General features: G+C 35.4%; 1 protein-coding gene across 1 annotated transcript in view; it reads left to right on the forward strand.

The window, feature by feature from the left end:
• Nucleotides 1-23099, forward strand: part of LOC141369919 (putative uncharacterized protein C6orf183) — a 53828-nt gene that overhangs the window by 4945 nt on the left and 25784 nt on the right. The window contains 2 exon segments of the mRNA XM_073893767.1: nucleotides 16540-16689; nucleotides 19518-19590. Coding sequence (XP_073749868.1) covers nucleotides 16559-16689; nucleotides 19518-19590 — 204 coding nt within the window. The 5' untranslated portion in view covers nucleotides 16540-16558.

Raw genomic sequence — 23099 nt, forward strand, 5'->3', positions numbered from 1 at the left:
GATAAAGTTGACCTGTTTATATCTCTTCATTCTCTTTCTTTCATTTGCTTTTTCACCTGGTGGTAGTATTGGTCTAGGATTCATAAGTCTTGTTGATTGAAGATACCAGTTCACTTAGCATAAATTTCAAACAAGTGTTGTCCATATAACCATGTATCAAGGCATGAATAGAAAAAATGGGTATGAAACGCCTAAGTAAAATGCGAAGGGAGTAGAGAATGAAGAGGGTATAAAAATCAAGCAATAATGACTTAGACTAAAACACAAAAATAATACTTTTACAGAAAAGTGGTATTCTAGAGACCAATTATTGACCTGTACAGAATTATGCAAATGATCACAACTCACTTTTCTTTTCTTATGAATTTAAGCCACTCAATTTCCTCACACTTCAACTTCCTCATTGGTTGGACTAAGTCAGTGTTTTTCAAACTGCAGGTCATATCCTATTAATGGATTGTGAAACACATTTAGGGGGTCATTGTGAACATTTTTAAAATATTAGAATAGCGGGGCACCTGGCCGGCTCAGTCATTAGGCATCTGCCTTCAGCTCAGGTCATGATCCCAGAATCCTGGGATCTAGCCCCACATCAGACTCCCTGTTCCGTAGGAGACCTGCTTCTCCCTCTCCCACTCCCCCTGCTTGTGTTCCCTCTCTCACTGTGTCTCTCTCTGTCAAATAAATAAATAAAATCTTTAAAAAAAATATTAGAATAGCATTGAAAATATCAGGGTGCATCACACAGAGAAGGTAGTCAGTGTTTTTGTGAAACTCTGTGAATACTGGATTATAATTTAAAATGTAGTCCTAAACGCTATTTAAGGAAGAAAAAGTTGGCTTATAATAAATGTTTAAAGGGAATGAATTTGAAAGATGTGGAGGAAAGAAAGATAGCCAGTTTAAAATAGTAATACTTCCAAATCTCCTATATGGCTTGTGACAATCTACTCTTTATCCCAGTAATACTATTACAAATCTGTTTTATGTATTTTACAGGTAGAAGTCCCATTGTAATACCATTACATTTCCTGGTCTATAGAATACTCTTTTCAAACACTAACCAACCTATATTAGAGAAATGTCACTTTTCTCATGTGGGCACAAATAAATGTATTCAACAGGAATCCCTTAACAAATGACCTCATTATTCCTCATCCGTTGTTGCTATCTAGTCACTGCCGCTGCATGGAATCTAACCAAGTATGGGTCTTATGGTTTGGAAACAAATTTGTTCTGCAGGTGCTTAAGACAGTTTTAAAATTCATAAAGATAGCAGATTTGCAAGAAAAAAACTGTATGCGTGTCTTGAATCTGAAATGAGCAAAGGTTTGTCATCGACAAACCTGAGCATCAACATTCAATACATACAAAAAATTAAAAATCGGATATATTACCAATGCGGCACTTTTTAAAATCATGAGCCCAAGACCTAATAGAATATTTTTAAATGAATGAGTAGATGGAATATATAATAAATACCTTACCTGAAAAAAAGCTTCATTAAATAAAGTACTACTAAGGGGCTACATTTCTGTGACTTTTGATATCCTCCTCAATGTATTTCTTTGTAGCCATATCAGCAATGAATTATGGTCAGAACATAAGAAAAAGTGCCATAGGGAAGTATAAACATTGGAATCATGTTCATTATAATGGGATTCTACCCACTTGTAAAAGTTTACTCACTACAAATTATTAAAGTTGCTTAAATAAAGAGATCTTAGTCTTTATGAAAAGAGGATGGTAAAGTGACCAGACCTTCTAGTCATAGCTAAAATAATATACTTTTGACCTAATTTTACTTAGCCTGATTAAATAAATTTTAGGATAACTTCAAAAAAACTTTGGAAGGCATTTTTTGTTAGTTTTCTTTAAAGTTAAATGTACATTGACTTGTATGGTATTTCTTAGAAAAATCTATTACTGAACTAGTACAGAATGTGAATCATTTCTTGTCTGAAATAAAAGATTGATGTTTACAGGGCAGTTGTCCAGAATCTTCTTGCTGAACTGGAAAGTATTTCACTTCTCTTCACTGTAGGTCCTTTTAACTTTACAAATGTGTTATTTAAAACATAAATCAAATTGGTACACAGGAAGCCCATTTAAAATTAAATTTAAAAATACTCCTGAGGATTCCATGGATTATTTATGGTTTTATAGTTTATAATTTCTAGCAAAAGACAAAAATATGTTTAATACCTTAAAAATATCTTTTCATAAATAGCCAAATCTAAAATATGTAATACACATGAAAGAATAGTGCTATTAATATCTTAACTATTAAATGCTTGAACACAACATAAAAAGCATTATTATCTTTTGCTTTCCCAAAAATAAACTAAGCTACAAATTTGAAGCTAGGGAATTCAGTACCAGAGTTGAAATTATTTTCAAGTTCAGAAATTTCTTTTACTTTAATCTCAAAAGTCACTGGTATTTTTAAAAACTTATTCTATGGTTTTATTTATATAACTTCTCTGTTCGATAAAGTTGGAAGAATTTATATCAGTTATTATATACCTTGATTCTCTCTTATGGTATGATTTAAATGCTGGGCACATAAGCTACATTTTCAGATAGGGTACTTTTCTTTTTGTTCGTTTACAGCATAGGTCTCAAGTAGATGGAGGGCTGTGACTTTGGTATTTGGGTAGGGTATTTGCCTGTGATTTCAAATTCTCAGAGCCACTTCCTAACATTCCTATGGATGTTCCACACAAAGTAGTTTCTCTTAACCAGTCTACTAAAATGCTACTGGTTCAAACTACCACCGACTGAAATAAAACTTAAAACCACTTAGAGACTAAAGCATTTGGAAACGAGAAGGAGCTTATATGCAAAGAAAATCTGCAAGGGAATCAAGCTTTAGAAAGACAACCTTAACAAATAAAAATATGACATACATTTAAAGGAAAAAAAGCAACCTACAAACTTATCAAGGTCACCTAGTTTGCATTTAGTCTCTTCAAGGTGGGAAACAGCACTTTTTTTCATATAATTGCCATATCCAAAAAGGTCATCGCATATCTTCAGACATCAATATTTCCAAAATCAGAGATATAGTTGTTTTAATTAGAGAGTAACTTACAGGAAAGACTCAAAATTTCATTTACTTTAGGAGCAAGAACCAGACAGGGTAATTGTTCCCTGATGTTACTTTATCTTAGGGTTTTAAAGTGTGTTTGCAGGGATTCCCCAAGATCACCTTTGTGTTCAGTGATTCACTAAAATGACACACAGAACTTAGAAAAGCTGTAATACTCACAGTTACGGTTTATTATAGCAAAAGGATACAGACTTAAATAAGCAACTGAAAAGGGGACTAAGGCCAAGTCCAGGAAACACCAGGCATGAGCTTCCAGTTGTTCTCTTCCAGTGAAGTCATGCAGACAGCACTTAATTCTCCTGGCAATTATGTGTGATGATACGCTTGCCGCATTGTCAAGCAGGGAAGCTCCTCCGAGCTTCAGTGTCCAGGTTCTTCCCTGTGGACTGATCACACAAGCATGGCTTACTGCCCATATGGCTGACCTTCAGTCTCCAGCCCCTCTACTGGTCAGGCTGATACTGTATGGCCCAAGGCCATGGTGGATCATAAGTCACATTGTTAGCATAGACTATCTGGTAGGGCCTCAGGCCCCTAGGTAAACAAAAACATTATCAGACGGGATATTCCAAGGGTTTAGAGGTCATCTCTTAGGAGCTGAGTAAAGACCAAACCTTTCTTTGGAATGTGAAAGGTTTGCACAACTTAGGCATGCTGTGTTGACCCTCTACTGTACAGTGTTGTTTCATTTTGTTTTCTGACTGTGGAATGTGATGTGCATTGCTTACACATCTGGTTAAGGTGTAAATTTTGCCTTCAAATTTCCTTTTAAGCCTGGCTTTGACCACATAAATATGCCTAGTGATTTTATGATGCAGTATTATTACTTTGATGGCTTATTTTATTTGGCCAGTTTTATTATATGAATGTGATAAAAGGTGCTGCTTAATGCACAGAGACCTCCTTATAATCTGATTAGTGAAATTAGAGACATGTGATACTAAAATTTAGGGGTTAACTTTGGAGGCTTTGTAAAGTCTTTAAGGTTGTCATTGCTTTATGTGGAAGGTATTGCTCTTACTGGCTCATATACCAAGATTGGGAACCAAGAACCATTCAATTCACCCCAGTCAAGTTGCTTGGACCTTGTTGTTTAGTAATGGGCTTGCCATATCTAATTTAATTAGATTTAAGGCACAGACACAGACACAAAAGCAATTTTTAAATTACTGTTTGATAGGAAGGAGAACAGATTTTTATTGAACTTATGCAAAATAGCTACATGGCTATCAAAAGTGAGAAACCTTAGTAAAAGCGTTTTGTGTTAATATTTAACCATTTTTACCATTTTGTGGTACATATTTATATGTCATTTTCTTTTTTTTTTTTTTAAAGATTTTATTTATTCATTTGAGACAGAGAGAGAGAGTACATGAGCAGGGGGAGAGGCAGAGGGAGAGGGAGAAGCAGGCTCCCCGCTGAGTCAGGAGCCTGATGTGGGACTCGATCCCAGGACCCCAGGACCACGACCTGAGCAGAAGGCAGACGCTCAACCATTTGAGCCACCCAGGCGCTCCCTATATGTCATTTTCTCCAGAATCATTATTTATATGTTTTCCTGACAACATATTACTTACAAATTATATTAAGAATTTTCAAAGAATTTTTTTCCTGGAATTCCAAAGGGTTAGTTGGAACATAATACCATTTAAAGAATGCTTCTACCAGTGTATGTAAGTGTAGCCAATAGTTTGAAATAAAGAAGAGAAGAATTTTTCCTGTATGTCCATCAGAAATAAAGCATTAATCATAATTAGCTCATTTCATCCTAGGTGATTCTTGTTTTTCTGATTTTGGGTGGAGCACTCAATTTCACAAAGTCATTTGCTTCTGGATTTTAAAAAGTCGTAGAGAAATCCTGATGCTATCTTTTGGTAGTCTGACCCGGTATCTTTTTGTCATGCTGGTATCAGTTTATACTGAAAAATCTGTTTCCATGAGTCTACCCCTATAGAGTCAATAATTATGAGTGTGGTAAAAGTCTTTACTGAGGCTTTCATTCTTTTCATGTTTCTTCCAGAAGACTCGGTTTTTGGCCTGTAGCTTATCACGGGGACTTCAGGCAAATATAAGGAAAAAGCATAAACTGTGGATGACAAGACGCAATGGCTTAGGTTAATTTGTAAAGGCCACAATACTAGAATAGTGGGGAGTGGAATCATTTTTTTCTGAAGTAACACATAATCATTTTGTAAGGTTTTAGTAAATGATTATCCTGAGAGGAAAAATACATTTATAGACAGAGTGGGCATTAAATTTCATTTGTCTCATAAAATATTTTAGGATTGTCACCTGCAAACAAAATGTTCTTTTAAAAAAATCAATTTTTTAAAAATAGTTACAATGCCAATCTTTGTATATGGACAGGTGTATGCTTTTGTCCAACCTGAAAGTTAAATTGCTAAAAATATCTTTAAATTTATAGTAATAACATTTTACTTAAATGTAATTGATTTAGGTTGAGCTCCTCTTACTGTTGTGTAAGTTTTTTCGTATATAGGAGGGGGTAAGGCAAGATGACTTTTACAGTAGTTCTGAGCTAATAGAAAATCTGCAGGATACCAACCAAACATACCTAATTATTTTTAGTATTCCTCCTTTTATAGGATAAATTAGCAAAACTGTGGGGCTGTCTAGCAACTCTTTGGGAAACCCCGAAGAAAATTTTTATGTAAAAGACATAGTAATGGTTTATAATTCTGAATTTGGGAAATGCCATATCAAAAAATGTTATCGAGAGGAGAAAATATATGAGTAAGTGACAACAGAAAAAAGGTTACAGGCAATGTTTAAAATAAAGTCAGCATCAAGTAATGATACTTACTAGAAATTTTTCAGGGCACCTGGGCGGCTCAGTTGGTTAAGCGGCTACCTTCAGCTCACGTCATGATCCCACAGTCTGGGGATCAAGCCCCACTTTGGGGCTCCCTGCTCAGTGGGGAGTCTGCTTCTCCCTCTACCCCTCTCCCCTGCTTGTGTGCTCTCTCTCGCTCTCTCGCTCTCTCTCAGATAAATAAAATCTTAAAGAAACTTTTTCAGAGGCAAAGGACTTTTGTTTAAAAAATAGTTCAAGGGCACGACAAAGCACAAAATGTTAGGTTCTCAAGAATATTTTGGTAATGTAAGAAAACTCTGCTACTTGGGCACTAAATATCTTTTAACTGCTTTTTGTTCAGAGTAAACATACTCATGGATTTAATTTGTCAATTTAACCGAAAGAAAATCCAAATTCTAGTTTTACTCTTTGGGGATGCCATCCATGTTTTATAGAATAGGATTCACAACTCTTTTTCTCCATCTTATGAATAAATTCATTTTTATCTAGCTAACTTTATAAAGTAAGTTAATACATTTTTATGTTTCTTTCAAATTCATTATTTGCAAATATTAAAAACCAAGACAAAGTCCATTTTCCTTCATACCTTCTAAAACCTGTTGTATACCCTCAAATTTGGCTTTTAATATTTTCTATCACATTCTGGCACAACCAGACAATCTGACTTTAAGATAAAATCAATCTCTTCCCATGATAGACAAATAAAAATTTATTACTTTGCATTTATACCTCTTGACAGATTCACAAAGATTATTTTCCATTTCTTTCAAAAAAGAACATGTATACCAACATATCTCAGCTTTCCATATATATCTTTTCAACCTATTAAGTAATGGTCATTTACAGTGTATAAAAACAAAAGGCAGGGGTATCTTAAAACTGTTTGTTGACCCAGTATTTATTTTGTGCTCTACAAATGAGTTGCTTAGATATAACTTATATCCAAAGATTATTAATTAAATGAGTAACTCAATTTAATATTAGTTTAGGAATTAGAAATGTATCTATAAGGTTAAATCACTTAAGCTTTCTATGAGAAAACAAACCCAAGTCTGGCGTAAGTTAGAATAGTATACTAACATTTTAATTCACTGTCATTAAATCAAGAAGAAGACATATAGCTGTTTTAAAACAGCATTATTAAACCAGTGTAATTTGTGCAAGGATTCCTTTTGATTAGGAATATGATTACTTAAACTTTTCTATTTTTCGTACTAAATATTTAGGAACTCTTCAAGTTTTGTTTAAAAAGTACTAAAGTTTTCTTTCTATTTTTTTCTCTGCTATCAATTTGCATTTCATTACTTATCTTGTCAACTTGTAAGCAAGGCTACTTTTGTGGTAATTTTCTAATCAGATTGTAGGTTGAGCTGGAAGCACAACTTTAGATTTATTAATACCTTATTTTTGGACACCAAGCTCTTTCTCACATCTTTACCTGGTTCATTCGTTTATTTATGCTTTCCTATTTTCTTTTGAGAGAAAAGAGAATAAAAGTTATGCAACCAAACTTTTTAGATTTCTTGCAGAGACTGTGAAACCCAAGGTAAGTCAAGAAGCAATTATTCTCATTCCATCACAAATTCAGGCTTATTTGTAGAATGGTTGTACCATTCAAGCAAAACCTTCTCTAAAGTCTCTACCCTTTGCGCTAAAACCAGGTAAAAACCATTTCAAATTTTATTCATTATGTATATTTTGTTCTTTTTTATGGTAAATTTGTCTGTTGGAATTGGATATCCCTATATAGTGTGTTCAAGTGACAGCTTTTATGGCCCATTAATCTCTAATAGTGTCCCAAGGGACAGAGAAAGTTGGCTTCAGAGAAAGTTTATAATTGTAAATAAATAGACTATTGTAGAAAGCTATGCCTTTCTTTTTTGAGGAGGAAAGGCTTTTAAAAATACACTAAAAGAACCAACAACTTTGGTTTTATAACATTAGCCACAGATGGATCAAATGTCATCAAAGTCAAAGTACAAAAAACTCATTGGCTGGTGGTTCCATCTCCAGATCTCCATTAGCTGCTCTCCACTGCAGTGGACACAAAAATATTTTTATCTTGATTTGAATCAGAGTGGCACACAACATGGAAAACAACATGGAGAGTTTCACCAATGGTAAGGCAGCTCATGGTAGAAAAGATAGCAATTTTCTCACATGGTTGTCATAGCTACAAAGGTTATCACAAGTTTTCAGCTATCAACATTGCAAAAGTTGATGATGAAATTGCTTTTATGAGGGAGTCAGTACTTATAAACAAAACTTAAGGGATTCTTTTATTTTGGGAAAGTGAACCAGACACAGTGACTCTGTTTTTGTTTGCTTTTTGCTCTCACTGTGCAAGTTGTTTTATTTTCTGATTATAATGTATATACACTGATACAGCAGAGCAGTGTGTCAGTTTTGCTTCCATACATGCGTCTTTTGGTCCTTGGTAGTTGAAAACCCTTTCACAAACAAATACTGAGGTAGTTATTATAACTTAAGGGAAAAGACCTAATAATACAGGGGGAAAAGGCCAAGTTTAAGGGAGGTACTTTGGAGAATGGATTTTTTTTTTAAAAGAAATTGTCATATCTTTGTGGACAAACTAATAAAAACTTTGGATTAATGGGATTATAATACTAATGACTAACACAAATCATAAAAAATTTGATTTTGACTGAGAAAAAAGACTAGAGAGAAGGGGTAGAACAAAGTTAAGTTTGCCTAGCCTTTCAGTGAGAAGTTAATTCGATTCAAAAGCTGACTTTGTCGGACTCAAGGAAAAATACAGGCAGAATTCCATACTTCACAAATTTGTATAATACTAAGTGGATTGAGGTTCATTTAACCCATATCCCGTTGATGAGCCTCCTCTTCCAAACTGACAGGTTGCTTTTTCCCAGAGACCTGTTGAACCAGCTTTTCTCAAAATGGGAGCTGTGATTCATTAGTGGATCCTGACAATAGTGAGCTCTGACCAGAAGTTTGTTTTTAATGAAATAGAGTAGAAAATACATTATCTGTAGTACTCCTCAAGTAAGTATTGAGACTTCTACTTTAGGTAGGATTTAGTAGAAAGACCAGGCTTCCACTGAAACAAATAAATAACAAAGTCGTAGGTTTTAAATTGTTGGAAAATGGTGGGCGCAACAAAGCCTAGAAGAACTAAATTTCTAGAGAAGGAAAAGCTCTCCTGGGTGAGTTGACAATCTCTGGCTGTTTTATTCCTTAGATCATTTACCAATTCTGGTCATATTGACTGTTTTTGGCATAGGGATTCTAATGGGACAAAGAGAAGCCAGATGAGTTTTTGAAGACCATAGGTGCAGACATGCCAGATTTGAATCTAAAGAAGTCTGAAATATACCATGGATTTTTGCTGAATGTTGGAGTATAAAAGACCCTGGTGAGCTGGTCCAGAAAGGCAGAATAAAATCTTCACTTTTATGATGCTTGGAAGATAAATTCCTTTTAGAGAGAGGACTGCACCAAACATACAACAGGTATCTCCCTCAAGTTTTTGCCAGATATTGAACTTGATGTTGTGGGAGACTAAGCTCAAAAGATAGAGTTTCAGGGATGAGGACAAAGAGAAAAGCCAACCTATCAGTCAAAAGCTTCAGAAGGCCATGCTCAAGAAGGAAGCTGGATTGGGAGGGTAAAGCCTCTCCACAATGCTTAGGAGATGGAGTCCCTCCAGAGACAGAAAGCCAGCATGAAACACTTGCCCATTTTCCCTCTCATGACATTTGCCAGATTTTGAAGTTACATGAGGTAGGAGGCTAATAAGCTAAGCTAAAGTCTCTAAAGGGCAGAACTGATTCTCCCACAGTGTTTAAGGGCTGAAGGAGAGAGACCTGCCAAGCTATCAGTCAAAAGTCCAGGTGAGTCACACCTGAAGAAAAAAGACAAAGAAGAGGTAAACTGACTCTAACTAAAACCAGAATCCAGCCCCCAATCTAATTCAATTCCTGATGGGATGAAGATGATCAGTCCTTTAAATTATGCATCTGACAGAAGAAAGGGATAAACTTTATGGGGGTAAATAACATCACTATCAGTCCCATTGACTCTTTTATTTTTATTTTTTTAAGATTTATTTACTTTAGATAGAGCATGGGGTGGAGGGGCAGAGAGAGAATCTCAAGCAGACTCCTTACTGAGCATGGAGCCTGATGCAGGGCTTGATCTCACGACCCTGGGATCACTACCTGAGCCGAAATCAAGAGTTGGTTGCTTAACCGACTACACCACCCAGATGCCCCCCATTGGTTCTTTTATACACCAAATATAGCATATAATAAATTATAAGACTTGAGAAGATGTAGGAAAATATGAGTGATGAGAGAAAAGCAGATAGTAAAAGCAGACTCATAGATGATCCAGGTATTAGAATTGGCAGATAAGGACTTTAAAATTATACACACACACACACACACACACACACACACACACACACACACACACACATAGGTGCACAAGGAAAAAGAGGAAAAGATGGACAAATTGGATAAAATGATGGATAATTTTGGCAGATTTGGAATCTATAAAAATAATATGCATTATAGAATTTAAAAATACAACAGCTAAAATTGAGAATTCACTGGATAGTTTGTTTTTTAAATAGCTTAGACTGAGCAAAAAATACAGTTAGTGAACTTGAGGACAGATAAATAGAAAATATCAAAAAATGAGGCACAGAGACAAAAAAATGGGATGAATAAAACTGAGTAAAAGAGACATGTGGAATATAGCTAAATAATCAAATGTATGTTTAATTAGAGTCCCAGAAGGATAAGAATGAAAGAGAATGGGGCAGAAGCAATATTTGAAGAGATAATAGTCAGGAAATTTCCAAAATTGATGAGTCACATCGGCCCAACATTAAAGGTCAGTGAACCCCAATACACAGCAAGGATATATACAAAGGAAGCCACAATTAAATACATTACAGTTGAAACTCTGAAAGACAAAGATAAAATCTTAAAAGCAGCAAGAGAAAACAAGACACATTTACTTTCTACAAAAGGAACAGTAAGACAGATGACTGATTTTTTTACTGAAATTATGGAAGCCAAAAAGAATAAAAAGACATTTAAAGTGCTAAAAGAAAAAAATTTATACCTAGTTAAAATATCCTTTAGAAATCATGGTAAAATAAAGATTTATTCAGACAAAAGCTGGGAGAATTCATCATCAGCAGACCCACACTATAAAAAATATTTAAGGTAGTTCTTTAGACTAAAGGAAAATTAACTCAAATGGCAACATAGGTCTTCAGGAAAAAAGGGCAGAAAAAATAAATATATGATTACATTTTTTAAATTGTATTTCAAATTAGCAAAAATAAAACATGTGGAGTTTATATGAAGAAGTAAAAAAAAAAACAGCTGCATGAATTGTAGGGAGGAGATAAATGGGCATAAACCATTGTAAGGCTTTTATTCTTTGTTCAGTGGCGTAAAAAAAAAAAAATGCTAGAGAGGCACCTGGGTTGCTCAGTCAGTTGAGCATCCAGCTCTTGGTTTTGGTTCAGGTCATGATCTCATGGGGCATGAGACCAAGCCCCATATCCAATTCTGCTCTTAGTGGGGAGTCTGCTTGAGATTCTCTTCCTCTCTCCCTCCCCCCACTTGTGTGTGTGCTCTCTCTCTCTCACTCTCAAGTAAATAAATCTGTTTTTAAAAAAGGCTAGCTTAATGTAGGCTGTAATAAGCCAAGGATGCATATTGAAATCTAGAGGAATGATTATCAAAGCATAAGTATTATCAAAATAGCAGTATAAATATCATCTGGGAATTTTTTAGAAGTAAAAATTCTCAGTCCTCCCTAGACCTATTAATTTATAAACTTTAGAAATAGGCCTAGAAATCTATGTTGGAACAGTCCTCTAGGTGATTCTGATGCACACTAACATCTGAGAACCACTGCTCTGGGTAATTACCAAAAGAAAATAAATAGGTATAATTAAGAACCTAAAAGAAGAGGTAAAACAGAATAATAAAAACACTTGATTAACCCAAAGTAATGAAAGAAAGGAGGAATATAGGAAGAAAGCATAGAGAGGACAAATAGAAAAATAAACAAAATGAATAAAATACATAGTAAGATTGTGAATGTCAACCCAACAGTTATCACATTAAATGTAAATGAAATGCTCGAATTAAAAGACAAGATTTTCAGATTGGAGTCAAGAAACAAAAAGGTACAGATAATTTAAAAGGATTAAGAAGATATACCATGTAAACACGACCCCCCCAAATGCTTGTGTGATTGTATTACTAATACATGAATTTGACTTTAAGAAATATTACTAAAGATGAAGATGTCAATGACAAAAGTTTCAATAAAAAAATCCTTATAATCCTATTAGTAGGCAGCCAATAACAACACTTCAAATATATAAAACCAAAATATCAGAACTAAATGGAGAAATACACAAATCCACAGTCATTGCCAAAGATTTTAATGTACATATCTCAATATCTCATTAAAAATCAGACCAAAAATCAGTAACAATATAAAATATTTGAACATTGTGAAACAACTCGATCAACTGACCTATGTAGATCACTAGTCCCGACAACAGAATATATGTTCAAGTGTACATGGAACATTTACCAAAATAGACCATATGTTAGGTCATAAAACAAGCTTAAGATATTTTTAAAAATTGAATTCATGCAGAGTATGTTCTTAGGCCATGAGGAAATCATGTGATTTCTGAAAACTGATGAAAAAAAAAAAGAACCACTTCTAAATGATCATGGATAATGGAAATTAGAAAATATTTAAATAATAAATAATGAAAGCACAACATCCAAAATGGTGATGTAGCTAAAGCAATGCTTAGAAGGAAATTTATCTAAAACTTCAAATCTCAAGAGCTGGGAAAAGAAGAGCAAATTAAATCCAAGATAGTAAAAAGAATGGTATAATAAATGATTAGTAATAACATGTAAATAATAAATAATAAATGAATAATAATTCAATGTAATTGGTACATTGAATTTATTATACCAATGAGTTAACTGATATAATAAATGAATAGAAATAAACAATATGTGAATCATAATAAATGAGCAGAAAGCCATGAAAGATAAAGCAGACATAAACTAGAATAAACACAATAAAACTAAATATCACTCACTTAAAAAGATTAGTGAAATTATTAAATTTCTAATAAAACTGTTCAAGATAAAATAGCAAGTAAAGAAATGATCAGTATTAGGAATGTAAAAGGAGACAGCATTACACATCCTACAGACATTAAAAGGATAAATGGCTTCAAAGGACATCAAGAAGGTGAAAAGATTTTCCACAGAATGGGAGAAAATATTTGCAAATCATGTATCTGATAGAAGACATGTATCTAGAATATATAAAGAACTCTTATAACTCAACAGTAAGAAAACCATAAAGCTCAATTAGAAGATGGGCAAAGAATCTGAATAGTCATTTCTCCAAAGAAGATATACAGATGACCAACAAGCACAGGAAAAAATGCTCAGTATCATTAGCTTTAGGAAAATGCAAATCAAAGCCACAAGGAGATACCACTTTGCATCCACTAGAATGATTAAAATAAAAAAGATAGATAACAAATGTTGACAAAGATGAGGAAAAATTGGAACCCTCATATGTTGCTGGTGAGAATGTAAGATGGTGCAGCTCCACACTTGGGGGAGTCGGCTTGGGGATTCTCTGCCTCTGCTCCTCCCCCAACTCAAGCACATGCACTCTCTCTCTCTTCTTCTCTCTAAAATAAATACACAAATGTTAAAAAGAAAAAGAAAAAAACCCATTATGTGAAATAAAAGAAGCCAGTCACAAAAGACCACATACTATATGATTCCATGTATATAAAATTTCCAGACTGGACAAATCTATAGAAGATAGAAAGTAGATTAGTGGTTGCCTATTGCTGGAGGTAGGGAGACTCAGAAAAATGGGGAGAAACTGCTAATGGATATGGGATTTCTTTGGGAGATGAAAATGTTCTAAATGGATTCCGGTGATGGTTGTACAACACAGTGAATACACTAAAAATCATTGAATTGTGTATTCTAATTGGGTTAATTGTATGGTGTGTTAACTATATCTTTCAAAAGCTGTTCAACATATGAAAGGATATTATGAACAACCTTACACCAAAAAAAAAACTATCTACTTAGATAGTTCTTTTAAAAATTTGTTAAACACAAAAAGAAATAGAAAATATGAATACTCATAATCTGTTAAAGATGTTGAATCTGTAATTTAAAATCCTCACATAAAGAAAATTTCAGGCTGAAATGTTTCATAGGTAAATTATTCCGAACACTTAAGGAAGGAATAATACCAAAATTACTTTGATTGAAGGGCGTAATCCATTTACATTTATTATAATTACTGATATATTTGAACTTATTTCTACCAGACTTCTTTTTATCTTTTTCTCTCTTTTTCTGACTTCTGTTGGATTTACAAGACCCATTCCTATCCCTCACCTCCACTTGTTTGAGAGGGTCTAGTTTGCATTTCTATTCTTTCAGTAGTCACCTTGAAGTTTTTAACATAGTATTTTCCTAGCAGAGTCTAAAGTTACTCAGTATTTCTCTTCTAAACATGCCTGCTTTAAGCCCATCAAAGCCCACTTTAACCAGCCATTGAGCACCCACAAATGCTGCTCAAGCTAATCTTACTATCTTTGTCTTAAGAGTTAAGATTTTACCACTTTTAAACAGGTTTTTTAAATTTATTTGCAATCAAGAGTTAACTAAATGTACTTTTTTTTTTAAAGGCCACTAAACTAATTTTTGAGAATCTCTTTTCTGAGACTTTAAAAGAAGGCCCAGTGCCTGCCTGACACAGAGTAGGTGCTCAGTAAATGGAATCCACCCTACCCCGCCTTCCAGCACACGTAGTTGTCTCTTTAGCACTAGATGTGAGCACTCAGCAGGCATAGATTCCAGGGTTGGATCCATTTCATGGACAGTTGTCAAAGACTGACCTCTCCTTATGTTAATTTTGTGAGTACTGTACTTGATTGTGCAGTATGCTAAACGGTGCAGGATTAAATATTCTCATTTCTGAGCTGTGAAGTGTTGAAACTGATCAGGAAATGAAGGCAGAATGTCCATCCTTTGGGAGAAGAATCAGCCAGTCTATGTGGCCGCCACTCTTGGCTGCTGATTGGAATGTAGCTGTTAAGGCAGCTGTTTAGCCGTTTGCCCAACTTGAAAGGATACTGCCAAGTGGCAAATACTTTTCATAACAACATTTTACTTTTCTAAGAACAACAATGCATTTTATTGAGTTCCAGCAGTGTGCCAGACATGACAGATTTTTGACTCAGCAGGGTCACAACCTAGACTGAGCATGAATGCTCATTTCCATTTTTGATATTTATAAAAAGAATAAATAGGCCCCAAAGGAAGCCTCTACACAAAACATCTCTACAGCTTAATTATTTGTTGGAGTGATAGCAGATTAACTTGTGAAAATGAAATATCTCTGAAAGGAAAAATGAAAACCTAGAAATGTCAAAGGAGAAAGGGAAAGGGTTAAATATTTTAAGCCTCTCTAATGTGACCCAAGGGTTATTTTACCCCACCTGTCCAGGACAGATGAGGACAGCAGTAGCACAGGAAACACACCATCTTCTGCATCCCCTGCATTTCATGGGTCTCATTCTGGGTCATGCAGTTAATCTATGCTGTTAATTAGAATACTGACACAAAGTACTTAGTAAACAACTGTGTTGCATTTGACAGGCTGTGAACTGGGTGGGGTAGGGCTGTGGGATTATCAACTATTTTATTTAGTGGAAAAAGCAGTGTGCCAAATATGAACATTCAAAATTAAGAAAACACATTTAAATGCTTAAGTATGATTTTCTTCCAAACTGCAAAGTGCGTAGATCATGATCATGTTAGGTTGCTTTCCATACTCAATATATTCTCCCTAGTCAGAAGTTCATGCCTTCAAAAAGGCTTATGGAAAAGGGCTCTAGGCATTAGAGGGATCCTGTACACACCTATTGTTTGTTCCACTTGAAGTGATACTAGAAGAAAGCCTTAACCAACATTAATAGCATTTAGTGTGCAATTCCCACAAACCTTTATGAAGACTACAGGGGTTGAACCAGAGGGATGCCTTCTCATTTTAATAAACCACCATCATCAAAGCTGGAGTGGAGTTGTTTCTGAAGGTGAACTGGGCTGAACAAAGGAATGGTCAATGGGGGTTCTAATTTCTTTTTTCTCTACTGTTTTTTTTTAAAGATTTTATTTATTTATTTGAGAGAGAGAGAGAGAATGAGAGACAGAGAGCATGAGAGGGAAGAGGGTCAGAGGGAGAAGCAGACCCCCCGCTGAGCAGGGAGCCTGATGTGGGACTCGATCCCCGGGACTCCAGGATCATGACCTGAGCCGAAGGCAGTCGCTTAACCAACTGAGCCACCCAGACACCCCATTCTCTACTGTTAACTAAATGGTAATTAAATCATAGATGACAACAGTCTAGTCAACCTGTTTCCTCAAATTGCAAAAGCACACATTTTCACAAAGTTGACATGATTTCTTGAAGAAAGATAGACAAGCTTTGTACTCTTGTTTTTCAGGGATAGAGTAAAGTGGTAAATGCAAATCATGGATGAAATTTATAAGATCGCTTCCACGGAAAGGATCCAGCAGTTAGAAAAAGAACTGTCTGTGCAACTGACTGAACTGAAGTCTGCAATAGAAGAAGAGGAGACTCATGGAGCTTACAGGTGAATAGTAGTAGTGAGAAGGCATGGTCTTCAGGGGCTTTAGCCCCCACTTTTGCCCCATAATCTCCATCAGCTCCCTCTTCTTTTTATATAGACAACTGGCATTATCTCAAGCTCAGATTTTATGGCTGTCTGTAAGTGTTCCCTATATTTCTAGAATTGCCAAGACATTTAGAGGCAATGTCCTACCAAAGAAAACAGAAAAGTGCTTTTACATTTCACAAATACCATTGTCTTAAAGTTCCAGAAGCTATTATACAAATCATACTCAGAAAAGCAAGGTCTCATTTTACCCAAAAATATTTTCATTGAATTTGACCTTGATTTTGATGAGAAATATAAAAACTGAAATAATGCTAGGTATTTGGTAATGAGTTCTGCAAAATAGTATTTTATTAAGGAGCTCTTATAAGGTAAATGTTGGCAATAATATCGATCTCTTCTAGAGAAATAGGGTAACCAGATCAGCCCCTAAGTTGTAAGTCTCATGGGCTCAGGACCTTGAAATCCCTCTATTTCTATTACTGCCACAATTGATCAAGAGGAACAATATGAGGTCTCTGTTAGGTTGAGTAGCCGAGTAACTACAATGTGGATGGTGAGGGTGGGAAAGGGAAGATCAGTTGAAAAAGCAGTAAGTAGGGGCATTACTACCTCACTCCAAAGATGATTCTGAAGAACCAGTATTGGTGTGTTTTATAATATGGTATTTAAAGCCATTGGGTGTAGGAAGCAGATCAAAGATTGTATGATGAAGTGAGAAGGTAATGGAACCATGCAAGCCATAATTTCTCCCAACTTTGGTTTCTTTTTGTGAAAAATGAGGTTACAGATATGTGCCTTGCCTATCTTATAAGGATCAAGTAAGATAATGCACATTAAAGCACTTTGAAAACTAGAAGACACCATACAAAGATCAAGTTACAATTGATCTTGTTACATCTTAAATGTCTGAGTGTCAAACAGGTGACTCCTCTTGGTACATTGTCCTGAAGTCTCTTTTATCTTTTACAATAGAGTGATGGGGAATCTCTGGATCCTTGTATTTCTCTACTCCCCCAAACCACTAAACACTGCACCTGGAAGAATCTACCTATTAATCTGACAAATACCAGCAACTTCTGTTTGCCGGGTGCTGTACTAGGTTCTGGAGTCCAAGGAAAATGTAAAATGTCCACTTCTAATAATCACTTTAGCATTCTCATTCCCCACCAGATTGAAAAAATTTATTGAGAACTGTAGGATAATGGTGCCTTGGTCATTTTTCTTTTTTTTTTCCTTTCACATTCTTTCATCAATTTATCCCCATTAGCTTAAGTCTTTATAGTGGTTAAGTATCTCATAAATGCTTGCTGAATGAATAAATGAATGAATGTATGTTGAATAAGCAATACTTGATGAACAAATAGGTGAATCTCTTTTTTGTGGGTTGACGTACTCACCACCAATCTCATTCATAGACACTTTGAGATTAACTGAGATGAAAAACATGATTTGAGTAAGGGAAGGTTCAGCAGCTAAGCCCAGGACTCTGCCCAATCTTCCAGCATGCCGAAGAAATTCAAAGACAAGAGGGCGGGAAAGGGATGGGCTTCCTCTGTTTCCCTGACCACCTGTTCCCTTTCCTAGCTGGTTACTGGTTCTTGACCTCCATGGGGCTGCAGCCAGGATTCAGGGACGCAGGAATCACAGAAATTATAGCTTTGCTTTAATAATGCTTTTACTCTTAAGGCCCTTTCAGAGCTTGCCTCATTTTTTTTTTTTTAACCAAAGCCAAGATGTGAGGAGATAAGGGAGGCATTATCTCCAACTTCAGTTGGGAATTCAACACAAATGTCTCAATGAGTTGCTTCGGTTCATGTGGCTGAGGGACCTCCTGACTGGTCTTTTCACAGGACCACTGTCCCCAGAGAGGGGAAGACGCTGACAAGTGTACAAACTAACAGTCTATTTTCATCTTTCCTTAAAACCTACCCACGGGGACTAATAGGGTCATATGAACAATATTAACCTAAACTCCGCTGCCTACCATCCTTCTCAAGTATCTAGGTGGTTTCTTATATGTGTTTCACAGCTACCTGCTGTGGTTTCCTTGCCAGTGTTTGCAAGGTTTCATCTTAAGGAAGTGATGTCTACATCAGGGCTGCTGTCCCCTGATGTTCCCAAAGCTGCCAAGCCTTGGCGTATGTCTTACCCCAAATGAGGAGAGCTCCCTTCTTCTTGCCACAGGATCCCACGCCATTCCTGGGCCTCACAGCAGTGCTGCTTGTGCCTTCTCACATCAGAGTCCATCGTGCAAACAACTCCTTTGTGACTAGGCTCGGATGATAGAATTTGGTTAAAAGAAATTTCCAAAGTATTTCATGTTTGATAAATCAGCAAGAAAACAGAAATAAAAACATTCTGTTTAAATTATTAGAGTCTAGTTTTATGTAGGGTGAGAGATGTCTGATGAGCACTTGTTAGAGTTGAGGGTACTGGAGGAAATACAGGTGGCAGAAAGAAAAATCTCCACCACTTTGCCTCTTCCTGTATTCTGGGATTGAAACCAGAGAGGTAAATCAAGGGTAGTAGGAAAGACCCTGTTTGGGGTGAAGAAGAAAATTGGCCCAGGGAAAAGGTTAGCAAACATGAAGTATACACAAGAGAGATTCAGACTAAGACAGAAGCATGTGGTCTTTACATGCTCTCAATAATCCACCCTAATATGACATAGTTATTTAGAAATTAGCAATTGTGAAGAGTTACAGATTAATCAGGGCCTGTCTGTAATTTCGTTTATGACAGTTTCTATGATTACAGCATCTATTACATAAATCTTTCTACAGCTCTGTTCGAATACCAAAGGACATTTCTTACTTTAGAAGAGAAAGGGAACTGGCTCTAAAGAAAACTTTACAGGTGAGTAGGAGTGTGTAATTGTAATACACAACTGTATTGTAATACAACAATATGTTGGATTTTGCTAACTTTTTGGTTATGAGAACAAAACAGCCCAATACTCACTACTAGATCAGAGCAGGCCACTACTTCTTTGGAGATACCTACTTTTTGTGATGTTTTAAAATTTTACAGTTTCTTGATTTGTGATATTAAAATTTGTTATATTGTAACTGAGGTATAACAGTATAATGTGTTGTACAAAAACTATCAGAAATTGTACGTCATTTGCTGTCATAAACAATGATAATTTTACTTCCTTCTTTTTGTTTGCCTGCCCGGTTGCCCTGGGTTCAGGTGCCTGAGTCAAAGTCCCTTGTTGTTCAAGCAGATGTCATGCAGAGGGAGCTAGAGGGCTGCCTAAGAAGAGAGTACACTCCTGAAAATTTACCTTTGCTTCTGTTGCAGGTTAAGTCATGTTGCAACCTGAAAAACAGATCTGGAAATTAATAGAAATGTATGAACAAAGTTGGCTTTCTGGTGTATCCTCTGGCTAGGGTAGGATTTTCTCTACCTGTGTAGTTTGCAGAACTTGATTAGTGTAAATTCTGTTCGTCAGAGACCCATGTCATAGTTCAGTTTGGTTTAGTTATAGTCACTAAACAATTGATTTTCTATCAATTACTCCCTGTGCTGGTATTATGAGGCAATACAATACTAAGTCTCAGTCCTCAGAAAGCTGTTGGCTTAGCTAGGGAAGATATTTATGGAGATATCTTTTAATAAAATAATTCAAAATGTGGTAGAAAATGTTTTCCATAAGGATTATTATTGCAGCATTATAATAAAAGTGAAAAAATCAGAAGTGCCTACATATCCAACACTAGGGGAAAGAGTTAGGAAAAACAGTATGAGACTTGATAGAATATTGTTCTGCCAATAAACATTTTTTAGCCTAAGAAATTATTATGTTTTTAGGTAGTGTTAGTGAACAAAAACTAACATGTCTGTGTGTGTCATAATAATGGTCACATAATATATAGAAAAACCACTTGATGGACATTGATCAAAATGTTAGCAATCACTGTCTTTGGATGGCGGAACAACGAATTTCCTCTTTATACTTTTCTATGTTTTCTAAATTTCTTATAATAGGCATGTATTGTTTTGATTTTTAAAATTCTTTGTTCTTTTGTTAGAAGTTATATCCTCATTATGCATACAAATTAGTTCATTAGCAACTAGTTAGCAATGAATGAATAAATGAATCACAAAGAAATAAAAGACATTGAGATTCTATTTGCAAGTTAAAGTTTTGTCATTATCTTCATCCAAGATTCTCTTTCCCTATCCTTCTGGCACTCTTCATTCTTTTGTGTATATCAGTGATTCTCAGGGGAGAGAAGGGGAGATGAGATGGTGGACATTTGGCAAAGTCTGGAGACATTTTGGGTTGTCACAATTTTAGGAGTGGATTGCTACTGGCATATAGTGGGAAGGGGCCAGGGATGCTGCTAAACATCCAACTATGCACAGGACAGCCCCCACCACGAAGAATTGTCCAGTCCCGGATGTCAATAGTGCTGAGTTTGAGATCTCTGTGCAGATTTCTGTAGCCCTTTCTCTGCATACTATCTCCCTTTCCAATCCTGTGCCCTGCAAACTCCAGCTGACTCAGCCTCCTGAGCATCAATTTCTTTCTCCTTAACTCTGCTTGGGATTCCCTTTCTTACTCCCTGGTTCAGAAACTGCCTATTTCAGGCAGAAAACCAAGGTGATTGTAGGGCTCATTTCATTTGTTTCCTTTTCTCTCAAGGACCACAGTCCTGCACTGTGTGTTGTCTTGGTCAGAGAATAGTTGTCTTGTTTATTTTGTCCTGTTTTCTAGTGGTTTATGATGGAAGGATGAGTCTGGTCCTACTTCATTCCATCATAGCCGTTATTATATTTATTATTGGAAATAAAACATCTAAAATGGTTGGTTTATTTAACGATTTTTAAATCTAAATGAAATTTCTGGCCGAAGATTAAAAGCTATAATCTTACCTGTAATGTGCTTTGTATTTTTTAGTCTCATAACTTCAGTTTTTAAGGAATTTTGAGCTTAGCCTGAGACAATTGTATAGGCTTTTATATCACTGTTAATTGTTCGCTAATTGATAAATGAAACTATAATCTGTTAGACTGGCAACAGATCATATAGATTTAGAAATACATACTTGCTTTATTTAAAATTTAATGGCATCTTAAGCCAGGTTTCTTAATTTTATGATCCTCATGTAGAAAAATCTATCTTTCTGAAACAACCAGAGACTGATTTTCCTATTGTTAGTGTTCTTACGACTTAATTCAGTCTTTCTACTATAATTGTATTCTAAGTGTTAATTTTTATTGTTGTTTCTGTTAAAGTATTATACAGAGAGAATTACCCAGCTGGCCCAGAGTAAATATTCACACATGCTTAGATGGAAGGGGTTTTGCCAGCACAGTAAGATTATGGAGCAACTTTATCCTCTTTACAAGGTAGGAAGCCTAGGAACAGAACCTTTGGGCTCCTTTTTTATTAAGAAACAAAATGGTCAATAAGCCTATCAATACATATTATTAAGTACAATCATCACACCTGTACATTAGATCTCTAGACTTATTCATCCTACATAACTACAAATTTGTATCCTTTTGACCAATATTTCTCCACCCTCTAGGCCCTGGTAACCACTGTCTTACTCTCTGTGTCTATGAATTTAACATTTTTTAAAATTTGTCTTGTAATCATACACTATTTATCTTCCTCTGTCTCACTTATTTCACTTAGCATAATGTCCTCCAGGTCCATTCTTAATGTCACAAGTGTTAGGATTTCCTTCTTTCTTTATTCCTCATAACTAAATAATATTCATATTCACATATTATATATATGTATATATGTATATATGTATATATATACATATATATAATATGCACATGTTCTTAATCCATTCATCCATAAACAGACTCTTAGGTTGTTTCCATATCTTGGCTACTGGGGATAATGTTGCAGTGGACATGGGAATACAGAGACCTCTTTGATATACTGATTTTGTTTTCTTCAGATATGTACCAAGAAGTGGGATTGCTAGATTATATGGTATTCCTATTTTTAATTTTTTGAAGAATCTCCATACTGTTTCCCATAATGGCTGTACCAATTTACATTATTACCAACAACGCATCTTGTCCATTTTTTTAAGTCATGGCTAAAGATGGGAAAGGAACTAATGGATGCACCTATTTGCCTCTTTTGCCTGTGGCAGAAGATAATGGCACCTATTTTTAAGGATGAGATTTGAAGGAAACTTTGTATGATAGAAAATGTGTTTTTCTTCATGGATTTGGCTTCCTCTGCTATAGATAAAGAGCTAAGAAGCCACCTTCACTTACCAAACATCTGTATGCACTGACTCTTCGCTGAAGTCTCTTTCTCCTAAGAATGTAACTGCTGCTATTGTCAGTCAAATTCAGAATGTGAAAGTACTTTGATATTCCAAGAG

This window comes from Callorhinus ursinus, unplaced genomic scaffold (genome assembly GCF_003265705.2).
Source record: "Callorhinus ursinus isolate GAN/ISIS: 27379988/994484 unplaced genomic scaffold, GSC_fseal_2.0 scaffold6, whole genome shotgun sequence".
Lineage (NCBI taxonomy): Eukaryota > Metazoa > Chordata > Mammalia > Carnivora > Otariidae > Callorhinus > Callorhinus ursinus.